The sequence below is a fragment of the Microcebus murinus genome, chromosome 1 (genome assembly GCF_040939455.1).
Source record: "Microcebus murinus isolate Inina chromosome 1, M.murinus_Inina_mat1.0, whole genome shotgun sequence".
NCBI classification, from domain to species: domain Eukaryota; kingdom Metazoa; phylum Chordata; class Mammalia; order Primates; family Cheirogaleidae; genus Microcebus; species Microcebus murinus.
Window position 1 is genome coordinate 128,664,984 of NC_134104.1, and position 20,044 is coordinate 128,685,027.

At 37.0% G+C, this 20,044-nt stretch overlaps 1 protein-coding gene across 1 annotated transcript in view; it reads left to right on the plus strand.

The window, feature by feature from the left end:
- KCNH8 (potassium voltage-gated channel subfamily H member 8) overlaps positions 1–20,044 on the plus strand; it is a 361,558-nt gene that overhangs the window by 101,723 nt on the left and 239,791 nt on the right. The window contains exon 2 of the mRNA XM_012783282.3: positions 15,862–16,095. Within this exon, the coding sequence (XP_012638736.2) occupies positions 15,862–16,095 (234 nt within the window). The remainder of the gene's footprint in view (positions 1–15,861; positions 16,096–20,044) is intronic.

The window sequence follows — 20,044 nt, forward strand, 5'->3', positions numbered from 1 at the left end:
TACTAAGTCCAGGTATGGAAATGACTATTTTTAACCCTATTTCTTAGTGGACTCCACCCTGAACTCATTAATTTTAGCTAAAAAATGATACCTAAGTTAAGAAGACACCTACCTGAAACACACCTGTCTGGTATTTAACTGGCTTGAAATCGTTTTATAAAAAATTACATCTATAAAGGAAATTTCCATGTATAAGAGTGTCTGAGAGGGAGGACTGAGTCACTGGAAACTCTTACCATTGTGCTAAATTCACATGACAAGTCTTTCCTTTGTTTAGCATACTTTTCCCAGCAATCTCATCTTAACTGGGACTACTTTTTTTCCCTTGGTATAAGCAATGATGGTACAAAATATAGGCTTAAAATGTTAGCTCTGTGCTTTTGAGATATAAATTTTCTGCCTTGTTTCATCTAGAAGTCACCTTTTTAAAAGGTAAATTGTTGTCTAGTTAACAACTACTTAGAGTAATAAAATAGGTAATTAAAAGATTGGTAATCTGAATAAAAATATATATATATTTAAAAGCTGGCAAATAAAAATTCTTTATAAAAGCTTTAACATTGGTCCCCAGAGAGACTTCAAGATGGCTGACTAGAGAGAAAACTCATCAGATCTTGCCGGCAAAAGGATTGAGGGTTGGATTGAGGAGAGCAGAGAGTAATTATTGTTCAGAAGCAGACCACAAGGACTGACACCAGTGGAGGTTGGGGACACTACCAGGAGGAACTCAGCAGCGGAGAGAGAGGAAGACAGACAGGAAATTGACACAAACCAAATCCAGGGAGTTCCAGAGCCCAGGGAAGGTTAAGGTTTTTCCCCTCCCCCACCCGGGTGCCTCAGGCCAGCAATGGAACACGGTGCTCTCATCCCATGGGGCAGTACTACAAGAGACCAGTGAGCCAGCATCCCTGCTTCTGGATCCCTTCTCGTCTGCACCTCCTCCACTCCTGGCATCCCAGGAAGTACCGTGTTTCCCCCACAATAAGACAGGGTCTTATATTTATTTTTCCTCAGGAAGACACCCTAGGGCTTATTTTCAGGGGATGTGTTATTAAGTACGGTACAACAATCTACATTTATTCAAATATAGTTAAGTCATCTTCTTCTGGAACATCATCATAACTCTCCATCCTGAATTTCTTGTGACTCTATTTCTTTTAGGACCATTGGCTCCAATCTCTCATGTGGAGCAATAGAGCTCTCATGGGGCAGATGAGAAGGGCTGCTCCGTCTTCTTTACCGCTACATGAGGAAATGCATGGGTTTTGCAGATATGCTGCGTAGCCATCACTAGGTCTTATTTTCAGGGTAGGGCTTATATTGTGCAAATGCTTAGAAATCCCTCTAGGGCTTATTTTATGGGTAGGTCTTATTTTTGGGGAAACACGGTAAACAAGCTACTCGGAGTCCTGCGGCCCCACCTACCCATAGCAACTACCACAGTGCCTTGTGTTGAGTGACTTGTCTCTCCTCTCCTCAATGGGAGTGCACTCCTAGCCAAGCCTGCCTCAGACAACATAGCCACTGCAGCAGCTAGGAGAGGAGGGTGGTGGAACTGTGCCTACCTACTCTGAGCTCAAGAGTGTGATACAGGAAGACCTTGTCCCCTTCCCCTTACCACAGTGACTGCTGGAGTTCTCTGTGCAGAATGAGCTGCTTTCAGCACCAGGGCAGGACAGCCACAGTTTGTGATCTTCCTGCCCACAGGCATTTGGTGTGTTCAGGTGGCAGCACAGGGAGGCATGAGGAAGTTTCAGGGTCGGTGACAGGTAAGATCCTGTGCCCAATGGGAGGGTGTGTAGGAGCACAGGAGAGCAGGGGTCTGTAAGTGCACTCCATTCACCCTCCCCCAGAGTACCGCCACATTGGAGTAGGCTGCCTCACTGAGATTCAATTTGAATAGATACTGGTTCCCATGGCAACTGAGCACCTTGGGTACTGCAGGCTGTATCAAAGCATCTGCCCCCCACCACCACTCACTTTAATAGGGAGGTCAGCTTGATCCAAGAGTTCCTTGAGCTGCCATTATTCCTCTGGTGGGAGCATCCCCCAAGTGGGCCACCTCACCTTGGTGTCTAGTGGTAGAAAAAGGGTACACAATTGGAGATCCCCCTGTCTAACAACCTCACACAGAGATGCACACCAGTGAGCCAGACATACAAACTGTGGGGAAACTCAAGAGCCGTATTGGTTGGAAAGGAAACACAAGTGGACTGATTGGAGGGGAAAGTGCCTGGGTTTGTGGACAGAGAGAGAAAAAGCATGGCTAGAGGCCTCAGCAATTGCATGAGTAGGCTCCGTGGAAAGCCAGCCCTGAACCCCATATCAGCAGCTCCCTCCAACAACCACTGAGCCCCATAGAGGCTCACAAACCCAGGTTCTCATATCCCAGCTGTGATCTATCTTGCTCCTCTCCACACCTCAGTGGAGAACAGGCTCAAACCAACCCCTGGGAGCTACAAGGCCCCTCCCAAAGCTTGGGGCATGGGTATACCCCACCTGGGGGACCAGAGCCTACCCAGGGCACAATAGATTACCTCGGCACCTGATCCTCCACGTGAACTACAATCAATGACAATGGGAACAACACCATAGCTAAATATAGTACCTTCCATCTCAAGCTATTAGAGAACAATGGATTCATACACACAAGTAAAATCCATCAGCGTGGAGGTTAAGCTGGGGGACCAAACTCACTACACTCCATTGGGAAGAGGTGAAGACAATAGGTCAGAGATAACCCAAGAGGTCCATCAAGACTGCTAAAACACCCCAAAGACTATTGAGGACCTCAGCACTCCTTTCCCTGACACAGGTAATGATCCTTAGGGACTAGGAGACAGGGCCATAAACCAACCGTAACACCTCCCACTCTTGACCAAGAGGGCAGATGAGAAAGAATCAGTGAAAGAATTCTGGAAACATGAAAAATCAGAGCAACAAGTCACCCCCAAAATAAATCAATAGTTCCTCAGCAACAGATACCAACTTAAGCAAAATAGTGAAAATGACAAATGAAGAATTTCAAATAAGGATTGTAAGAAATCTCAATGAACTTCAAGAGAAAGTAGAAACCCAACATAAAGAACCCACAAAAACAATGTAGGAAATGAATGAAAACTTCCCTCAAGAAATTGAACTATTAAGGAAAAACCAAACAGGAATCCTGGAAATGAAAAATGCATTCAAGGAATTACAGAACACAGTGGAAAGCCTTAAGAATAGGCTGGATTCCATCAGAAGAAAGAATCTCAGAGCTTGAAGGTAATGCCTATGAGCTAAACAAATCAGTTGAAGAGAATACAGAAGCAAGACACATGAACAAAGCATATAAGAAATGTGGGATTATACAGAGGTCAAACATAAGAACCATAGGCATCCCTAAGGGCGAAGAAGATAATACAAAGGGTTAGATAATTTACTGGAGGGAATAATTGAAGAAAACTTCCCTGGCCAACCTAGAAATCTGGAAATCTAGGCACAAGAAGCACACAGGACTCCTGGAAGATTCAATGTGAAAAGGCAATCACCATGTCATATAGTTTTTAGGCATACTTGTAGCTCTGACTTGGCGGTGCAAAGGCAATATATGTAACCAATATGGTTGTACCCCTGTAATGTTCTGAAATTTTTCAAAAAGCTATAGATCTGCTTTTATCTGTACAGCTATATGTCTGTGTGTCTATATATGCTATGTGTATGTGATACATCACTACCTAAATACATAAAAGAACTCTGATTATTTGCCTTAAAAAAGTAAGCACTTAAATCAAATATTTTATCAGAAAAATAACAGCTAGCTCAAATGCCTTTTAGTTCACATGACTTTAGTAATCTTTGGCAAATAAAACTAGTTTTAAAATTATTATTAAAGTCTAGATGTTTTAAGGTCACAAAACTGCAGCTCCTGCAATATTTTTAATACTTGTTGGATTTGACTGTAAACTTATGTTTTTGATTTTGAGCCTCTGGGTTCTGGGGTCTAGATAGGTGGTCATGGTAAGGCCTGGGGATATGTTCCCAGTGCCTAGTTCAGCAGCTACAAGGCACAATCAAACCTAATATGACCCCTTGAACCCTTCCCCAGCTTTACCTCCTAGCTATTCTGGGAGGAGTTGGATCCTGTAGGCATCCTGTCTTCTGCCTTGAGCTGTGCACCTGGTGTGTAAATTGGTGACAGACAGGTCCTGCCCTTCCTAGCCATCTTGTATTCCACATGGGTACTTGAGACCTAAGAGCACTGGGGAAGACATTAAGGATCTTATGTGTGTTGTAGTTTCAAAATTCTTTTGAGTAATTGAAAATCTTAAAATCATGTTATGTTATGTTAAAGAGGATAATCATAAAATATGTGAGATGTTTATAAGGTAAATATTAAAATATTTGTAGAGGACATAAAAAAACTATATTTAGATGTGCTAATAAAAATTGGAGACTGATAACAGTTCAAAGTTACATTGACTGCTTAGGTTTTTCTAAGTGTTGGCATTATAATTAATATATGTAATTAAAACTACTAGATATAAGAGAAACCATTCTACATGCAAAATATATTAGAAAAGTAAGATATTTTAATTACAAAAGGGTTATAAAAAGAAATAAGACTATAAATTTTGTTTAAAAAGGTAATTTTGTCCTATTTACAAGTTTTAAATTTGTTTTAAATTAAATAAATAAATGAGAATTAAAACTGAATGGATATAAAAGTTAAAAATAATGAAGATTATAAAGGGTTTATAAAAATTATACTCAAATTGATTGAAATTAGACAGATTTATTTATAAGAATATATTAAAATTAGTTTAATAATTAATAGTACACTAATGCAAAGGTAAAATTGGGTTTTCTCTTTTGAACAAGATTTTCATATATGATTAATAAAAATAAAAGATTTTTATTCACCTTTTGAATAAACTGCAGAAAAAGAGAGAGAGAGTGTGAGAGAGACAGATTCTATTTACCTCTTTATTAGCTTGTCTTTCACTTTTTCTCTACTAAATCTTATAATTATTTGGGAAACTGAGTCTCCTCTCTATCAAAGAGTAAGGTTTTTGCTTTTTAAAATCTTCGAATTATCAGTTTGGCTGAATGACTATGGTTTTACAATAACCTGTGATCTTGTTTTATGACAAGTGTTTTACCACAACACTGTTTGAAGCCTTTAATATGTAAGGAACTTTCCAAAATCAAAATTCTAAATCCAATCTTTTTGACCTCAAAGTAGGTTTTTAAATATTAAGGTCACTGAAAGTCTAAGACATATTGAGCTTATTCAGTATGCTAACACCATACAGAAAGCATTTTCAAATATGAAATGGTGTTTAACATTCTTTGAGTTCTATTTGTATAAACATGTTATTAATATATGTTCTGATATTGTATGAGAGTCCTAAAATTCTGATATGTCTTGATGTGTGTTATCAGTAATAATTATGGTCATTATGTTAAATTGTTGTATGTTTCAAAAATAACCGACTTTCTTTGTCAATTATATTTTTAACTGTGGCTATTCTAAGATTTTGTTATCCATGACAATTGTTATTTTACTTTGATTCTTCTCAAAAAGTGGTTTTTTTTTTTACTGGCTACAGTCCAAAGTTTGCTTCTTCAGGGGAAAGTCACGGAAAGGACTGACAAGTTCTCTTGAATACAGGTTTCTGATAACTTTGGAGATTATATTAATATACAATTCGGCTAAAACAAAAGAAACCTCTAGGCCTTTAATTAAAAGGCTGAGGTGTCCATGAGTATTGCTAAGTAAACCTCAAACAGAACAGACATTTAATTATAGGGGACTGAATTTTTTATGACTTTTTGTTTAAAACATTGCTGATTTTTTTGTGTTTTGTTTTCCAGAAGTCAAGAAAACTTTTTTTTTCTTTTATGCTATTTATAGCTTACGACATAGTATATTATTTGTAAGCAAAATTTGAAGTATTTATTTTTCTTTCTACTTGATTTCTCCAGAATTTGAAAATCATTTGTGAGCATTCTTAATTTATGGCAATATAGTTATTTGCATAAGTTCAATAAGAATCTGTCTTCTTCTATAACTGGACACAATGAAAGCTACTGGTTATTTTTAAAGGATTTGGCTGGAGTGGCATATTTTCAGAGGTGCTCAGGCATTTTTAAGGAATCAGGTTGACTTTATAAGGCCAATGAAAAGCCCTTCGGATAATCTGGCCAGGTACCTCATCTATAACATTTCCTGATCTGTGGTAAGTGAAGAATGTCACTTTCTGACAAGTCCAGGAACCCCAGTTTACTTTGAGACCTCAAGAAAAGAGGAATTTACTCAACTCATACAGGTGTCTAAAGGCACAGATAAATCCTTGGCTTGACTCAAGAAGCTTTCAAGTTTAACCTGAGATTCTTTTGAAAAAGTACCAGCAAAGCCAATTTAAAAAAAATAAAAAATCTATATGGCCAATAATTATTCTTACTACACTTTATGCAAATAATCAGGCCAAGTATGACACCAAAGTTTATTTTTGTAAATAAATTGGTCCTACTATGACTTGTCTTCAGTAAAAATGGAAAACTGCAGAGAGAAAAAAATGTGTTCTAAAAGAAAGAATCTACAGTCACCCTGTTATTAGATTCTAGCCTTGTCCACTGTTTTTTAGTTTTTTGTTATTTGCCAATAATTTCGACTGAATCCTCAATTTTTTTCCTGGCTACAAGTCTCCAGATAATATTTTCAATTTTTTTTCCATTTTTTTGTACCTGGATTGGATAAAATCAGCACTATCTTTTCCTGAGACCCTGCAAGTATACCTTGGGGTATACAAACTCCAGTTTAAAAAAATCTATGAGATTGCTGCTGCCTACTCTCCACTTTAACTGAAGATGCTTTGAGTTTAACATCTAGGTATTTAAGCTGGATGCCCTCTAGACTCTAAGAAAACTACTTTATAAACTGCTGCAAATATTAACTCTTGTTTTTATTCTGTTTGAGAACTTGTCTGCAATGCTAGCTCTTGGAATGAGACATAGCTGTTCAATTACACTGATCTATTCACAGGACTAAGCAGCTAACCAAAATGGTATAGGATGATATATTTGAATCTTCTCTAATTTGTGTTTTTCCCACTCCTTGGTCCAAAGATAACAGCTTGGCTTTTAATATGTAAACCATTTTAATTTCAAAGTGGGGACTGAAAGACATTAGAAATATTTTATACCAAAATATATTTCTTTGACATATTTTGGGATAGCTGCCACAAAAGTAACACTGCAAAGCTGTCTTTTGTGTGGTTGGGGGTAAATTTACATCTGCAGAGAATCTCCTCCATTAATGCAGTTAGGTCTTTCTGTATCTGAGCTAGAAAAGATTAACTAAGAGTCTCCAACTCCCTTTCCCATAGAATTAAGGGACAGTTGCCAGGAAGATACCAGGACACCTGGTAGCAAAGCTTGCTGGGAATACCTGTCCCTATCTACAGAGCATGTAACAACAGAGACATGATTAAAAAATCTATCTGAAGCTCTAGGACTGATCACAGAAGAAACTGCAGTGAGCATTAGGGTTCAACAAAGATCCTTCAACTCTCTAGCTCAGGTCATCCTGGATAATCGAGTAGTGCTAGATTTCCTGTTGGCTAAACAAGGGGTAGTCTGTGTGGTGTTAAACACTAACTACTATATCTATATAAATACCTCAGAAAAAAAATGGAAACCTGAATATAAAAAGTTTCCCAAGAAGCTATGTGTAGGGCTCTATCCGTGACCCCATGCCTGATTGGTTTCCAGGGTTATTCACTTGGATTCCCCAGGACTTTGGATCAGTTCTGTAGGAACTCTTGAAACTAAGACTCTCACTGCTTATCCTAGGGCTCATTATCTAATAGTCTGCTTTTTCACTTAAGTACTATGCTAAGATTGTAAATGAAAGCACTAATGTTCTTGTCATGCAAATCTTAGGTCTGTACCTGTATACCTGTGAATACTTGAAGACAACTGCAAAACATTTCATTCCTCTTGTCCCATGCTCAACCCCAACCATGCACCTTGTCAACAAGAAGAAGCCAGATCAGTCATCTGACCTTTACCATCTCACTAACCTACAAGTCAGGAATGTGGTGTGATAAAGCCAAGGGGGTACGGAAACCTCCCTTTATAAAATTAAATAGCAACAAGGTGGGAACTGTTGTAGGGGCTTGAACTTTGCAAAGGCATAGGTGTAGTTAAAAAAAAAAAAAAAATATATATATATATATATATAACAAAACCAGTTATAATACACACACACACACACACACGCATAAAACCTAGCTTGCTTTCCTATAATTGCTTACTGCTTATGAGTCATATAGCTGATGGTCATAAAGATTCTTAGCTTTCTTCATTGCTCCCATAGATAACATCACCCTTGTGAAACCTAAGTCTAGCTTTTGAGACATCTTCCAGGCCCTGCATTTTAGTGGACCAGCTGAACCACCCAGACCAGTGGCCCCTATCAAGGAACTGATTCAGCTGATCTTGTGACCCCCACCTAGGAACTGACTCAGCACAAGAAGACAACTGCTACACCCTTATGGTTCCACCCCAGGCCCAGCCAATCAGCAGACCCAATTGCCTACCCCTTTGCCACCAAACTATTTTTAAAAACCTTTTCTCCCAAATTCTCAGGGAGATGGATTTGAGAAATTCCTCCAATCTCCTCTCATTGCACCTGTGATGTTATACTCTTTCTCTACTGTAACTGCTGCTGTCTCAACATATTGGCTCTCTCTTGAGCAGTGGGCAATGAACCTGTTTGGGCTATAACAAAAATCAGTAGATGACTTGAAAGACCATGTTTAAAAGATTAATTCTATTAAACAAGAACCAGAGAAAAGCAAGGCACGTTTTAATATTATTACGAATGTATATGTAAATAATAAATTGTGGATAAAATACCAAACATGTTTTATCGTTGCCTTTAAAATTTGCTGAAGTTTCTCCCTCTTGCATTTTACTTTTAATGAATATTATCACTGTGCCATCACTAAAAATCATTCTTTTTCAAGATGAAATTCATTTACTTAACTCTTAAGAGACAATAAACCTGTAAGAATTAGTATAACTCAACACTACAGCTCATACAGCTGAAAAAATGAAATTCATAAAACTTATTGAAATTTTGTTAATTCTAGTTTATGATAAAGAATATATTAAATTTGCTTCAAATTTGTTTGTCTAAATGAGCTTTTATCTTTGTTTATTGGAAATGTAAAAAATTTTTAAAATACTTTTTTAACTTTGCATAAAGATTGCTATTTGTTTTTAATCAAATTATTTTTATTAAGACATTCAAAAGAATGGTTAAACAAACATGAGGAAGGTATTTTGAATAGGTATTACATGCACAAGGCACAAAAATTCAAAAGTTAAAAAGGGTATGCAACGAAAATAAGTCTGCTTTCCTTTTTTTAATCCTCAGCCACACGGCTACTCTCCCTCAACTTATATACTGTCACTGGATTCTTGTACATCTTTCCAGTGCTATTCTAAAGGAGCTCTGAAACTTTAATATGCATATGAATCTTGTTAAAATGCAGATTCTTATTTGGTGGGTCTGGAGTGAAGCTTAAGATTCTGAATTTCTAAGTCCTGCCTGAGGCTAATGTTTCTGGCCCAGGACCATGCACCCAGTGGTAAGATTGTGAAGGACATTTGTTTTTATTTGTCTCTGTTTATTTGTTTATTAGACTGAGGGAGCAAGATAGTCTCCCTTCAAGTTCTTGCTTTCTACTACTATGTTAGCACTAGAGTTCCAGTTCTGAGCTTTGCTTTGTTACAAGTTTTCTTCTAATCTTTCTATGTCTGTCTGAAGTGATAATTTATACAGTTGTAAAAATCAAACCACAAATGAAGGATGAAAGCTAGCAATAGCACAGTTTGAAGCACGGCACTGGATGATGTGTGAATCACAAGGATTATGAGAGTCCTTCCTTATAAATTTTCCATAGTCTTATTTTATAAGGTTAGAAAAGTCCTCAAATCCAAGTAACCTCCTAAATTTTGGCAGAGGGTACACTGAGAACTTTAGCTTGCAGCCGGTACCATTAATCTAATAAAAATTCCATCATACTTAGAAGTAATACAATCAAGCTCCCTGAAATCAATATAAAGTGCAGAGATCATTTAAATATTTTAATGTCATAAAAATTAATATTCTATCTGCCTGAATAAAGTAGTCTCCAGAGACAGCTGTGTTCAATATCATGAGAGATACAAATGTTGTCTTTGTTAAACCTGTATGTAAATGTAATTCTGAAAGCATGGGGGCAACTCCTAAAACAATGTTAAAAGTCCCTATTTGTTCTTTGCTCTCTGCAGGAAAATGAGGGCCAGAGGACTTGAGTTTGCCCATCTTCCTTGTCTGTAGAGCATGTTAATATGACTATTTTCTAACACAACACAAGGTTTATCTAAGAGAGCCAATATCAAAGGCACTTTTCAGGAATAAATATTTGGACTATCAAAGTCTCTTAATTATTAGCTGAAAGAGCCAAGGGTGTACAGGTTTCCCTATGATACTAAGTCAGTGTATATTGATAACCCCATTGTTCTGAATGGCTCCAAGGGTCTGCCATACGGAGAATTATTAGACTCGATGCTGAAATGGTTATCTTTAAATATTCGAGGTTGCAAGGAGAGAATGATTGGGATTCACATAATCTTCTTGAGCATGCACTATTCTACCTAGATTTGTGATTCTCAAACCTAGTGGAGTACTAAACAATATGCACAAGTCATATAAAACATGCAGCACATCTATTTGAAGTTTCAATTGAATAAAAACTCTGGCAGACCCATATTCAAACAAAATATAAAAACACTAAAATAAGCATGAATATATGAAAGGGTAGAATGCAAAATTCTGATGAATTTTTAAGTTAAATATTAGATTTCAAAACAATATTGGGCTTAGGGCTATGCCCTTAGGATCTTTGGAATATACATTTATTGGCTCCATAGGAGGATATTTCAGTGGGAAAATTTTGGAATTACTGCAATATACATTAAATGCACATGAGGAGATTGGAAACAAGATTATTTGAATAGAAACTACATTTCTATGCTTCCTGTGACACTGTGGAGTGGGCCTATGCAAAATACCTTGGGAGCATGGAAGTTACTGTCCTATTTTTGAAATATTGACTTTCTTGAGGAAATTTATGAAGTGACAGGGAGTTTGCTAAGAGATTCAGTTTGGTTTAGGAGATGTCATCAATTAACTTTTAATATGAGACTGACATACTGCCTGCTGTGCTAAGAAGGCACTATAATAAGCTTTTAATAAATAATCTCTATAGAGAAAAATCTGTGGCTTTGGGCTCTTTAGAGACTGAAATAGGTAAAAATATTTTTCCCATTTCTCCTGCTGGTAGAGAAGCCAGTCACTTCTTTACAGAATACATGATAGAGTCAAATAAGTCATCACATAGACCAGCTTTTAATCCCTAGCTTTGGATCTTGGACATGAAAGTAAAGTCCTCCAGGGTTTTTGTTCTCATCTGAAAAATTTGACAAGTACAAAGATGGAACAACTTAATAGTGGGCCAATGTTTGCCCTTTGCTCTTTCTTTGTTTTTTTCCATCTTCTATATCTTCCCAGTCCCATTCCCATTCTCTTTGTGCTTGGGAAGTCAGAAACAAACAAATAGTACATCTTCATTTGAATGTGAAAGTGGTGTTGTGTATTAGGAAGTCAGCCCAAGTGGCCTGAGTCTTTACCAATTGTGAGATTCTCTCTGACTATCCACGGAAGCTTTTTGCTAAGGAAGCATTTAGAGAAATTATCAACTGCCTAATATGTAAATGCATTTAGATCTTACTGTTTACTGTCAGTTTCTAACTGGATATACACAAGAAAATGACCTAGAAACAAGCAGAGAAAAGCTGTGTGGCATTTAGATGCATATCACATATGCATAATTGATTCCTTAAAAGGTTAAATACCCTCAGCATATGTATGGATAGTGATATACCCATGATGAGTTCGTAATTATTATGGCAGCAGCTTTGTGGCCTTTTTTTTTTTTTTTTTTTTACATAATTCTAAAGTAAATGTCATGTTTCTTCTTTAGGGATTCCAGGCTTGGTATTCAGAAAAGCATATGTTTCCAAGAAGATAGCTGGGCAAGAGGAGCTACTCTTTTCTAAACAGAAGGACCATTCATGTAGCTAGTACACTAAGCCTTATGAAGTGCAGACTGTCAGTAAATTCTCTTTGGAATTGAAATGCAATTACATATCGAGGACAAGTGCTAAATATAAACAGAAAAGGCCAAATACATGCCTTTATTTTTCTGCCTTGTTTTTGCAGTATATTTGCAGAAAGAATTAACTACCTCAAATGCACTGTAATCCTTAATTGAAACACTCAGATCAGGCAACTTGGTGAATCCTTCAGCATCTTTTTTTCAGAAGCTTATTGTATCTCTGAATGACTGACTTTTCTTATGCCCATAAATAATTATAAAGATGCTAAGGAAATTATTAAAGGAAGCAAGTCACTAAGAAATATGCAGAATGAAATGTCATTGTATATCCTTTAAATATAAAAAATAGTCAATATGTTGCATGAGGATAAATAAGTAAGGGGTAAAAAGTATATAAATGGGAGTGATTATTGCAAAAATTTTTATATGTTTCTTCTTTTGGGAAGGAAGAAAATATAGTCTGCATGGTGCATACTGGATGAATGATCTACAGTTGTTTATTGTTTAATACTACACAATCTTTAGGTGCCGTATATTTTCTAATTTTAAAAAGTGAAAAAGGCAAAACAACCAAAACAGTGAAGAGAATGCATAAACTAAGTTGGCAATGCAATGAAACAATGTAGCACAGGATGTATTTTTATATTGAACTTTTAAAAAATTTAATATCTGTAAAAAAAAAAATTTAGATGTATGCCATGTGCAAGGCACAACTAAAGCGTAAGTCCCTAGAAGATTTGAAAGTAGACTTATGAGAAAGGTATACCAGGCAAATATTAACAAAAGAAAACTATTGTAGCTATATAAGTAATGGGAAAATTGGATTTTAGGATAAAATGTAATGTTTATTCTGTTTCCAATTCCTGTTTCTCCAATTCATTCTCTGAACCTGCTCTGTTCAGGCATCTCCTTCTAACATTTTGAGGATTTTTGATAAGTCATCTCCACCTATTTTTGTCTTATGCCAAGCTAACCATTTTCAAAGTCCAGGATGTTTAATTTTTTCACTCTAGCAGTACTTACTATCTGTGTACCACTGATTTGGTAACTTATATGCTGTGTTTTGGTGTTGCTTATATTCATGCATTTCTTTAATTAAATTATATTATCCTAGAACTAAAGAACATGCTTATTTTTCTTTAAACACCCCAGCACTTCACCCTAGGACCTGCTGTATGGTAGAACCATGTCCCCTGGCATCATCATATAATAGAAAGTCAATAAACATGTTAGCAGTTAACTGAAAAATGGCTTCTGAAAGATTGTTAAAAGCTCTTTCCAGATATTTGAGTACTTTGTCAATGCTATGTGTTTGCATTTTCCAGTCAACCTCCTACCCAACATTTTAAAATGGAGAGAGGAGGAGATGCACACTATGATTAGAGGGTGACCCAAAACTGTGTGGAGTTGATAAGACTGAGACCACAAACCCAATAGGAAGGTGCTCCCCCTCTGGATATTAATGGAGACTCTCACAGGTTCATGACTGTGATCTTTAAGGACAGGAACCAACCACATATAATAAACTTTTTTGGCATCCACACTTGGGGCAAGGTCCAATACATAATATACAGTCAATAAATGATTCTGCAAAGTGTGAGAGAATTAACTACTAGTTTTGGGTGATCTAATTTACTCCCAGGGCTTCAAAACAAAGTATAATTGAAGGTTTCCCAATAGAAGTCTTTAGCTCTGGCTTTCAGAGGCAGAGAGTGACTGGGAGGGTGGAAGAGCCAGCTCGGCAGAAGCAGGATGCAGATGTTTGCGCTACAAATGGTACTCTTGGAGTTAGGGACTGATCGGAACAAAGATGAATAGAGTGGACTTAGTTTTGCCAGCTGGAGATGGACTATGTTTGGAAACAAACAGAAGTTTAAAAGGAGATGAGGAAACTGATAGAAAAGATTTTCAATGCTTGTCCTTCTGGTCATCAAGAAGTAGCTGAAGTTCTCCTTTCTTGTAGCATGTGAGATAGGCTGTCTGCTGCAAACTGTTTTAAACATGCTATTTTTGAATAGGCAATATATAAAACATATAGTATAAAATTCAAAAGGTACAGTAAGATATATGGGGAAAATAAGCATTCCTTTCACCTCTGTCTTTAGTTACTTTCTCGAGAGACAACCGTATTTACCACTTATTTCATTTACTTTTAGATATACGGAAACATTTCATATTTGGTATATGTATACATATTCAAATATATATAGTGGATAAATGGTTCATATAATAACATATAATATTGAATTTTGCTTCTTTTTCATTTAACAGCTTATCCTGTAGTTCTTCCTGGTTTTATTTTTATCATTTTGAAAATCCCAGCCTTTAGTACTGCTGATATGCTGACATGTCCAACATTTGTTTCATGTGTGAATGAACGAATGATTTAATAATAGTCTATAATTCATCTGAACCTAAAAGTCACCTAACAGCACATTTTATAAATGCCTTATCTCAAACCTCATATCTAATATACAACTTTTTTCTTATAAACATTGCATCCATCTTTCAAAGCAAATCTCAAAAAATTCATCCTGCAGGAACCTTTTCTGAATATTGATTCTGAGTCTGTGTCCTCCAAGGGTTATCTCTAAGTACTTGATAATTGTTTACCAGTTCTGATTGCCTTCTAATTCTTGTTTGTTAATAAAATAATCATAAAGATGTGAATAACATTCGATAATTTTTATGGATTAAAAAATTGATGGTCATGAGTACTTATTTGTGCCAGACACTTTGTTAAGTACATAATATGCATTATCTCATTAATCCCTGCAACACTCTTACAAAATAAGTAACATCATTATCTTTGTAGCATACCTGTGAGTGCTCTGCCAATATTACTTTGACTTATCTTGAGATCATGCGTAGACCATTTCTTTATATACCAATGGCTTCTGACACCTTGCTGCCCTAATGATCTCTGGAGAATGTGCTTAGCCCAAGTGGGTAGGTCAGAAGTGCCAACATATTGACACTCCAAGAGTGACCTTTAACCAATGAAGTGTGGACTTTGGTGAATAAATACTTCTGCTTTCTCTCCCGTTAGTGGGAAAATCTTAAGTTGTGTTCCTCACAGTCACATTTAGGATACTTCTGTGCTGTCCATAGCAGTCAACCCCTTTTTAAACTCACCCTTTATTACCTTTTCTCTCTTCCGTATTTCAATCTCCTACTTGCTTTCTTCCTGGAATCACCTCCCAAATAAACTACGGATATTCAAATCCTAGTCTCAGGATCTGCTTTTGGAGCAATCAAATCTAGGGAAACAGGTTTAGAGTGCTTGAGTAATTTTCAAGTTCATCTATACATTACATGGCAGATTCAGGATATGAACAAGAAGCCATGAGCAAATGCATTATTCCTTACTGCCAACCAGATGGTAAGGGCTTCAAAGCAGACCAATGAACTGTGGAGGAAACACAGTGTGTTGCAAAATGTAAGCCAAAGTCAGAGCTTAAGACATACTTCTGCTGGTCAGTGCCATTTTATGTTTTGGAGTGTCTCTTTTCCACAGCAGCACATCAGGACCTGAATTTAAGAGTTAGCTAGACACATCTGCTTATAATTTTATACTGAAATTTTGCTTTACAGAAAGTTTCACGCTTGTTTATTTGATGAGCATCTTCTCCTTGTTTTTCTACAGATAGCAACTTCATCCTTGCCAATGCCCAGGTGGCTAAGGGTTTCCCCATAGTCTACTGTTCTGATGGCTTCTGTGAACTTGCTGGATTTGCCCGCACTGAAGTCATGCAGAAGAGTTGCAGCTGCAAGTTCCTATTTGGGGTTGAAACCAACGAGCAACTGATGCTTCAAATAGAAAATTCACTGGAGGAAAAAACAGAATTCAAAGGTGAAATTATGTTCTACAAGAAGAACGGTGAGTTGGCTTTCTTTGGTGTTCTTTGGAGAGTTGTGAGAGGTCGCCTTCTTTCAGCTCAGTAGTTGCTCCATAACTCTCATTAACGCTTAATGGCATTTCACATCAATACAGCCTATTATAGAAGTTCCACAAATGACTTGGATGATGGCCTTGTTTTAGCCATTTGTAGCATAAAGTGCCTGGAAATTTAGAATTAGAATTATAACCATTCAATGTCAATATATTAACTGAGTGAATATATGTTAAAATAAAGTGTATTACCATTATATTATTGTGATTCTCAAAATATATATGTTATATGTAATAGTTATTGATATATTAGCAACTTTTATCCAGTGAAATATTTTCCAAATTTTATGTCTTTAAAGAACCACATCTCAATTCTAGTCATTAAGGACAGAGATCCAAGTGTTCCCTGGCAATAAAGGAAGCTAATTTAAAGGACATCAGCATATGCAGTTTTCTCTTCCAGTTTCCTAGCCACAGAAACTTTCTCACTATTCTCTTAAATTCTAAAGACAGAACAAACTACACATGATGACTTTTGCCTGGAATCAAAACTGCCACTAGGGAAATACTAAGTATTTTTTGTGGCTGCAGTTTAGTGACTCTCTTCTAAATTAAAAGAACATAAAAAAAAAGAAAGAAAAAGAAAAAAATGTAGAAATGAATATGGTGTCTGCTGTTCTTGAATCTTATGTAGGCATAGATATCACTATCCAATGGGCCCTGGTAGTTTGAGTGAATCCAAGAGACAGTGTATGGGAGAAATGCTAAATCAAAAATTTAGAACAACTGTCAGTTTCTCAGTATCCAAAATGCTCCCTTTTTCTTTAATAGCTTTTCTTTTCCTTACAGTAACACAATCCTTTTAGCTGGGTGCATAGCTACCAACCTGGAGAATATATTCCCCAGCCTTCTTTGTAGTAAGTTTGTGCTCGTGTCATAGTCCATGATATATGAAAAGGAATGATTTATGTAACTTCTAGGTAAAATCCCTGAAGTGAAATTATTTTTTCTCTAATTTCTTTCCTTCCTTTTTTTCCATGGAATTATGGACAAAATTGTGTCCCACAAAAATTCATATATTGAAGCCATAACATCCTACATGATGTATTTGGAAACAGGGCTTTAAAGAGGTAATTAAGGTTAAATGGGGCTATAGGTGTGGGGACCTAAGCCAATATAACTAGCATCCTCATAAAATGAGAAAGAGGCACCAAGTATGTGAACACACAGAGAAAAGACTAGGTGAAAATATGGCAAGGAGGCAGCTATCTGCAAGCCAAAGAGTGAGGCCTCAGGAGAAACCAAACATGCCAGCACCTTGATCTTGGACTTCTAGTCTCCAGAACTGTGAGAAAGCAAATTTCTGTTGATTAACATACCCAGTCTGTGATATTTTGTTATGGTAGGTCTAGCAAACTAATACATATGGGTTAAAAAGTTAAGGCAAGGCCAGAAAGCCAACTTCAACCATTTGACAAGGACAACATCATAGTGGAATGCAGAGCAACAAAATAGAAAGAACCTGGGGATTGTTACAGATCCACTTTCCCACCCCAGACAGAAACAAATACATTTCGATCTTGTTTGAGTCACTATATTTTGGGGATTTTATGCAACAACATTTAAATTGTACTGTCCCTCAGGGCATCTCAACTTTGTGACTATTGACATTTGGGGCAGTAATTCTTTGTGGTGGGTGGCTGTCCTGTGCAGTATAGATTCTTGGCAGCATCCCTGGCCTCTATATCTTACTCTCATTATTTTGGGATTTTGAGGTCAATGTCAGGAAGAAAAAAAAAAGAGCCTGCACATGGAAATTTCATTCCCTTTTGTAAGTTATTTGTCCTTGGAAGACATTCTCTGATCCTGTGGGGTTTGGATATGATAGTCCTGAAGTATTGGAGAACATCCCTTTGGGACAAGATACCTCAATTCTTTAGCACCAAGAAACACTATTCAGACCATTTTGTGTCAATAGATAAGGCCTACCTAGCAAATATGATAAAACAAAAGAATTCCTGCTCTGTGTAATTATACCATGCTCATTGAAATGAGGGCCTAAAATAAAAGAAAATGGAGGCTGTCACTGAGAATGGAGACTGGCAAGGAGTGATAAAACTGCCATCCGGTGGAACAAAGGGGAAAGTATAGCCTTTGTTTAAAATATGCACTGACTGCAGATTCATCCTTCTTAAGATAGGAACATTGAATAGGTCACTCCAAATCCATTTGAGTGTTTTCTTTTTCAAGCCTCTTCAAAATAGCCAAAAGTGGCACCACTGAGAAAGGTTCAGGCCAAGGAGGAGAATCTAGGTGTGAAGACCAAAAAGTGGAGATTTGGGAGGCTAGGTAAGTAGAAAGTATGGAGGATGGGGTGGAAGCCAACACCCCAAAGAATTTCCTGAGCCCAGTTTTTATAAGATGCCTGCAGCCTTGGATGCACTCAGGTGGAAGTCATTAAAGGCACCAATCTCCTCTAAGCCAGTCACCATGGGGAATTGTCTGACATTCTGAGCCCACTAATTGATCCAGTTATGAGTGATTGAAAATTGCCATCCACCCTAGGCTAATCATGCTGCATTATAGCTATTTATATAAATATCTGTCTGTGCATGCAATGGTGAGCCTTTGAAGGCAGAGGCTTTGTGTTAGTTACTTCCACACAGCCAGTGCCTGGAGCCTTGAATCTCAAGCAGTGTTCATCAGATGGTAGTTTCTTAGTAAATGTTTGCTGAAGGGAATCGAAATTGAATATTTGAAGGACCTCTGGATACTTTACAAGATGTCTGGATTTCTGATTTTAAAAGATGTGCTTCTAACCTAGAGGATCTTCCTTCCCTCCTTCAAGGATCATTTTCTTTTAATATGTTTTATAACATGGATACTTATCTCATCCTCCCCAGATACATTTTGATATTCTTTGATTATTGTGTTTTGCGTACTGTCCTTAATGTTGCTATTGTTCTCCTGACCTCATGGAAAAAGTGATGGGGAAAAGACTGTCCTTTCTCTTCCTGCCCAAGCCTGTAATTACAATAACCTAACCCAAGGTTGTGGAGCAGAGTATACTAAAAGTTTAGGGTTTCTAATAAGTCCTATAGAGGGAGATACACTCAGAACAGGATGGCAGATTTGCCTGCTGGTTAAGTCCAAAGGAAAATAAAAGTTGGAAACCCTTCACTGGCATTGCCTGCTTTGCAGAGCCCTGTTCCTGGCCTTGCTTCAAGGCTTGAAGTCTACCCCTTTGCCCCTCTCCACCCCACTATAAAGACGGCCCCTTCTTCCATAGTTTACTGATTGAATAGCCCCATCTTCTTTAGGAAAATCTATTCTCTACCCACTACAGTTGTGGTTTCCTGAGGATCTGCCCTCCTCTCCTGACCAGGGAAAAGCAAGCGTGGGACATAGCATTCTCTAGCAGATCTCATCCCAAAATGCAGAAAAATTCAGCTCAAAATAAACCCATAAAGGGATTCAAAAAAATAGTCCACATCTGTCTGATTTCTTTTCTTATCTCTGCTCCAATATGATGTGAAGTTATGCTCCTTTCTCTCTGTGGTATTCTGGGTGTCCTCTAGGCAATAAATAGAAAATAGACTCATAGAAACTTGCATGGCCATGCACACACACACACACACACACACACACACACACACACTTCCTAAAATATAAAATAGTTATCAGAGTATAATATTTTAATAAGTCAATAGTAACAAAAACTAGAAGTATAATAACAGCCAACATTTATATAACACCATGTGCTAGGAACTGTTCAATACACTTAACTTTTACTTATATTAATATTAGCCCATTTAGCCCTAGGACAATTCTAACAAAGAGAATCTTTTGTTATTGTCACATGATAGGTGAGGAAGCCAATATAGAGAAAGCAAAAGTTTTTTTTAAATATGTAATTATTGGAAAGATGAAGTTTCAC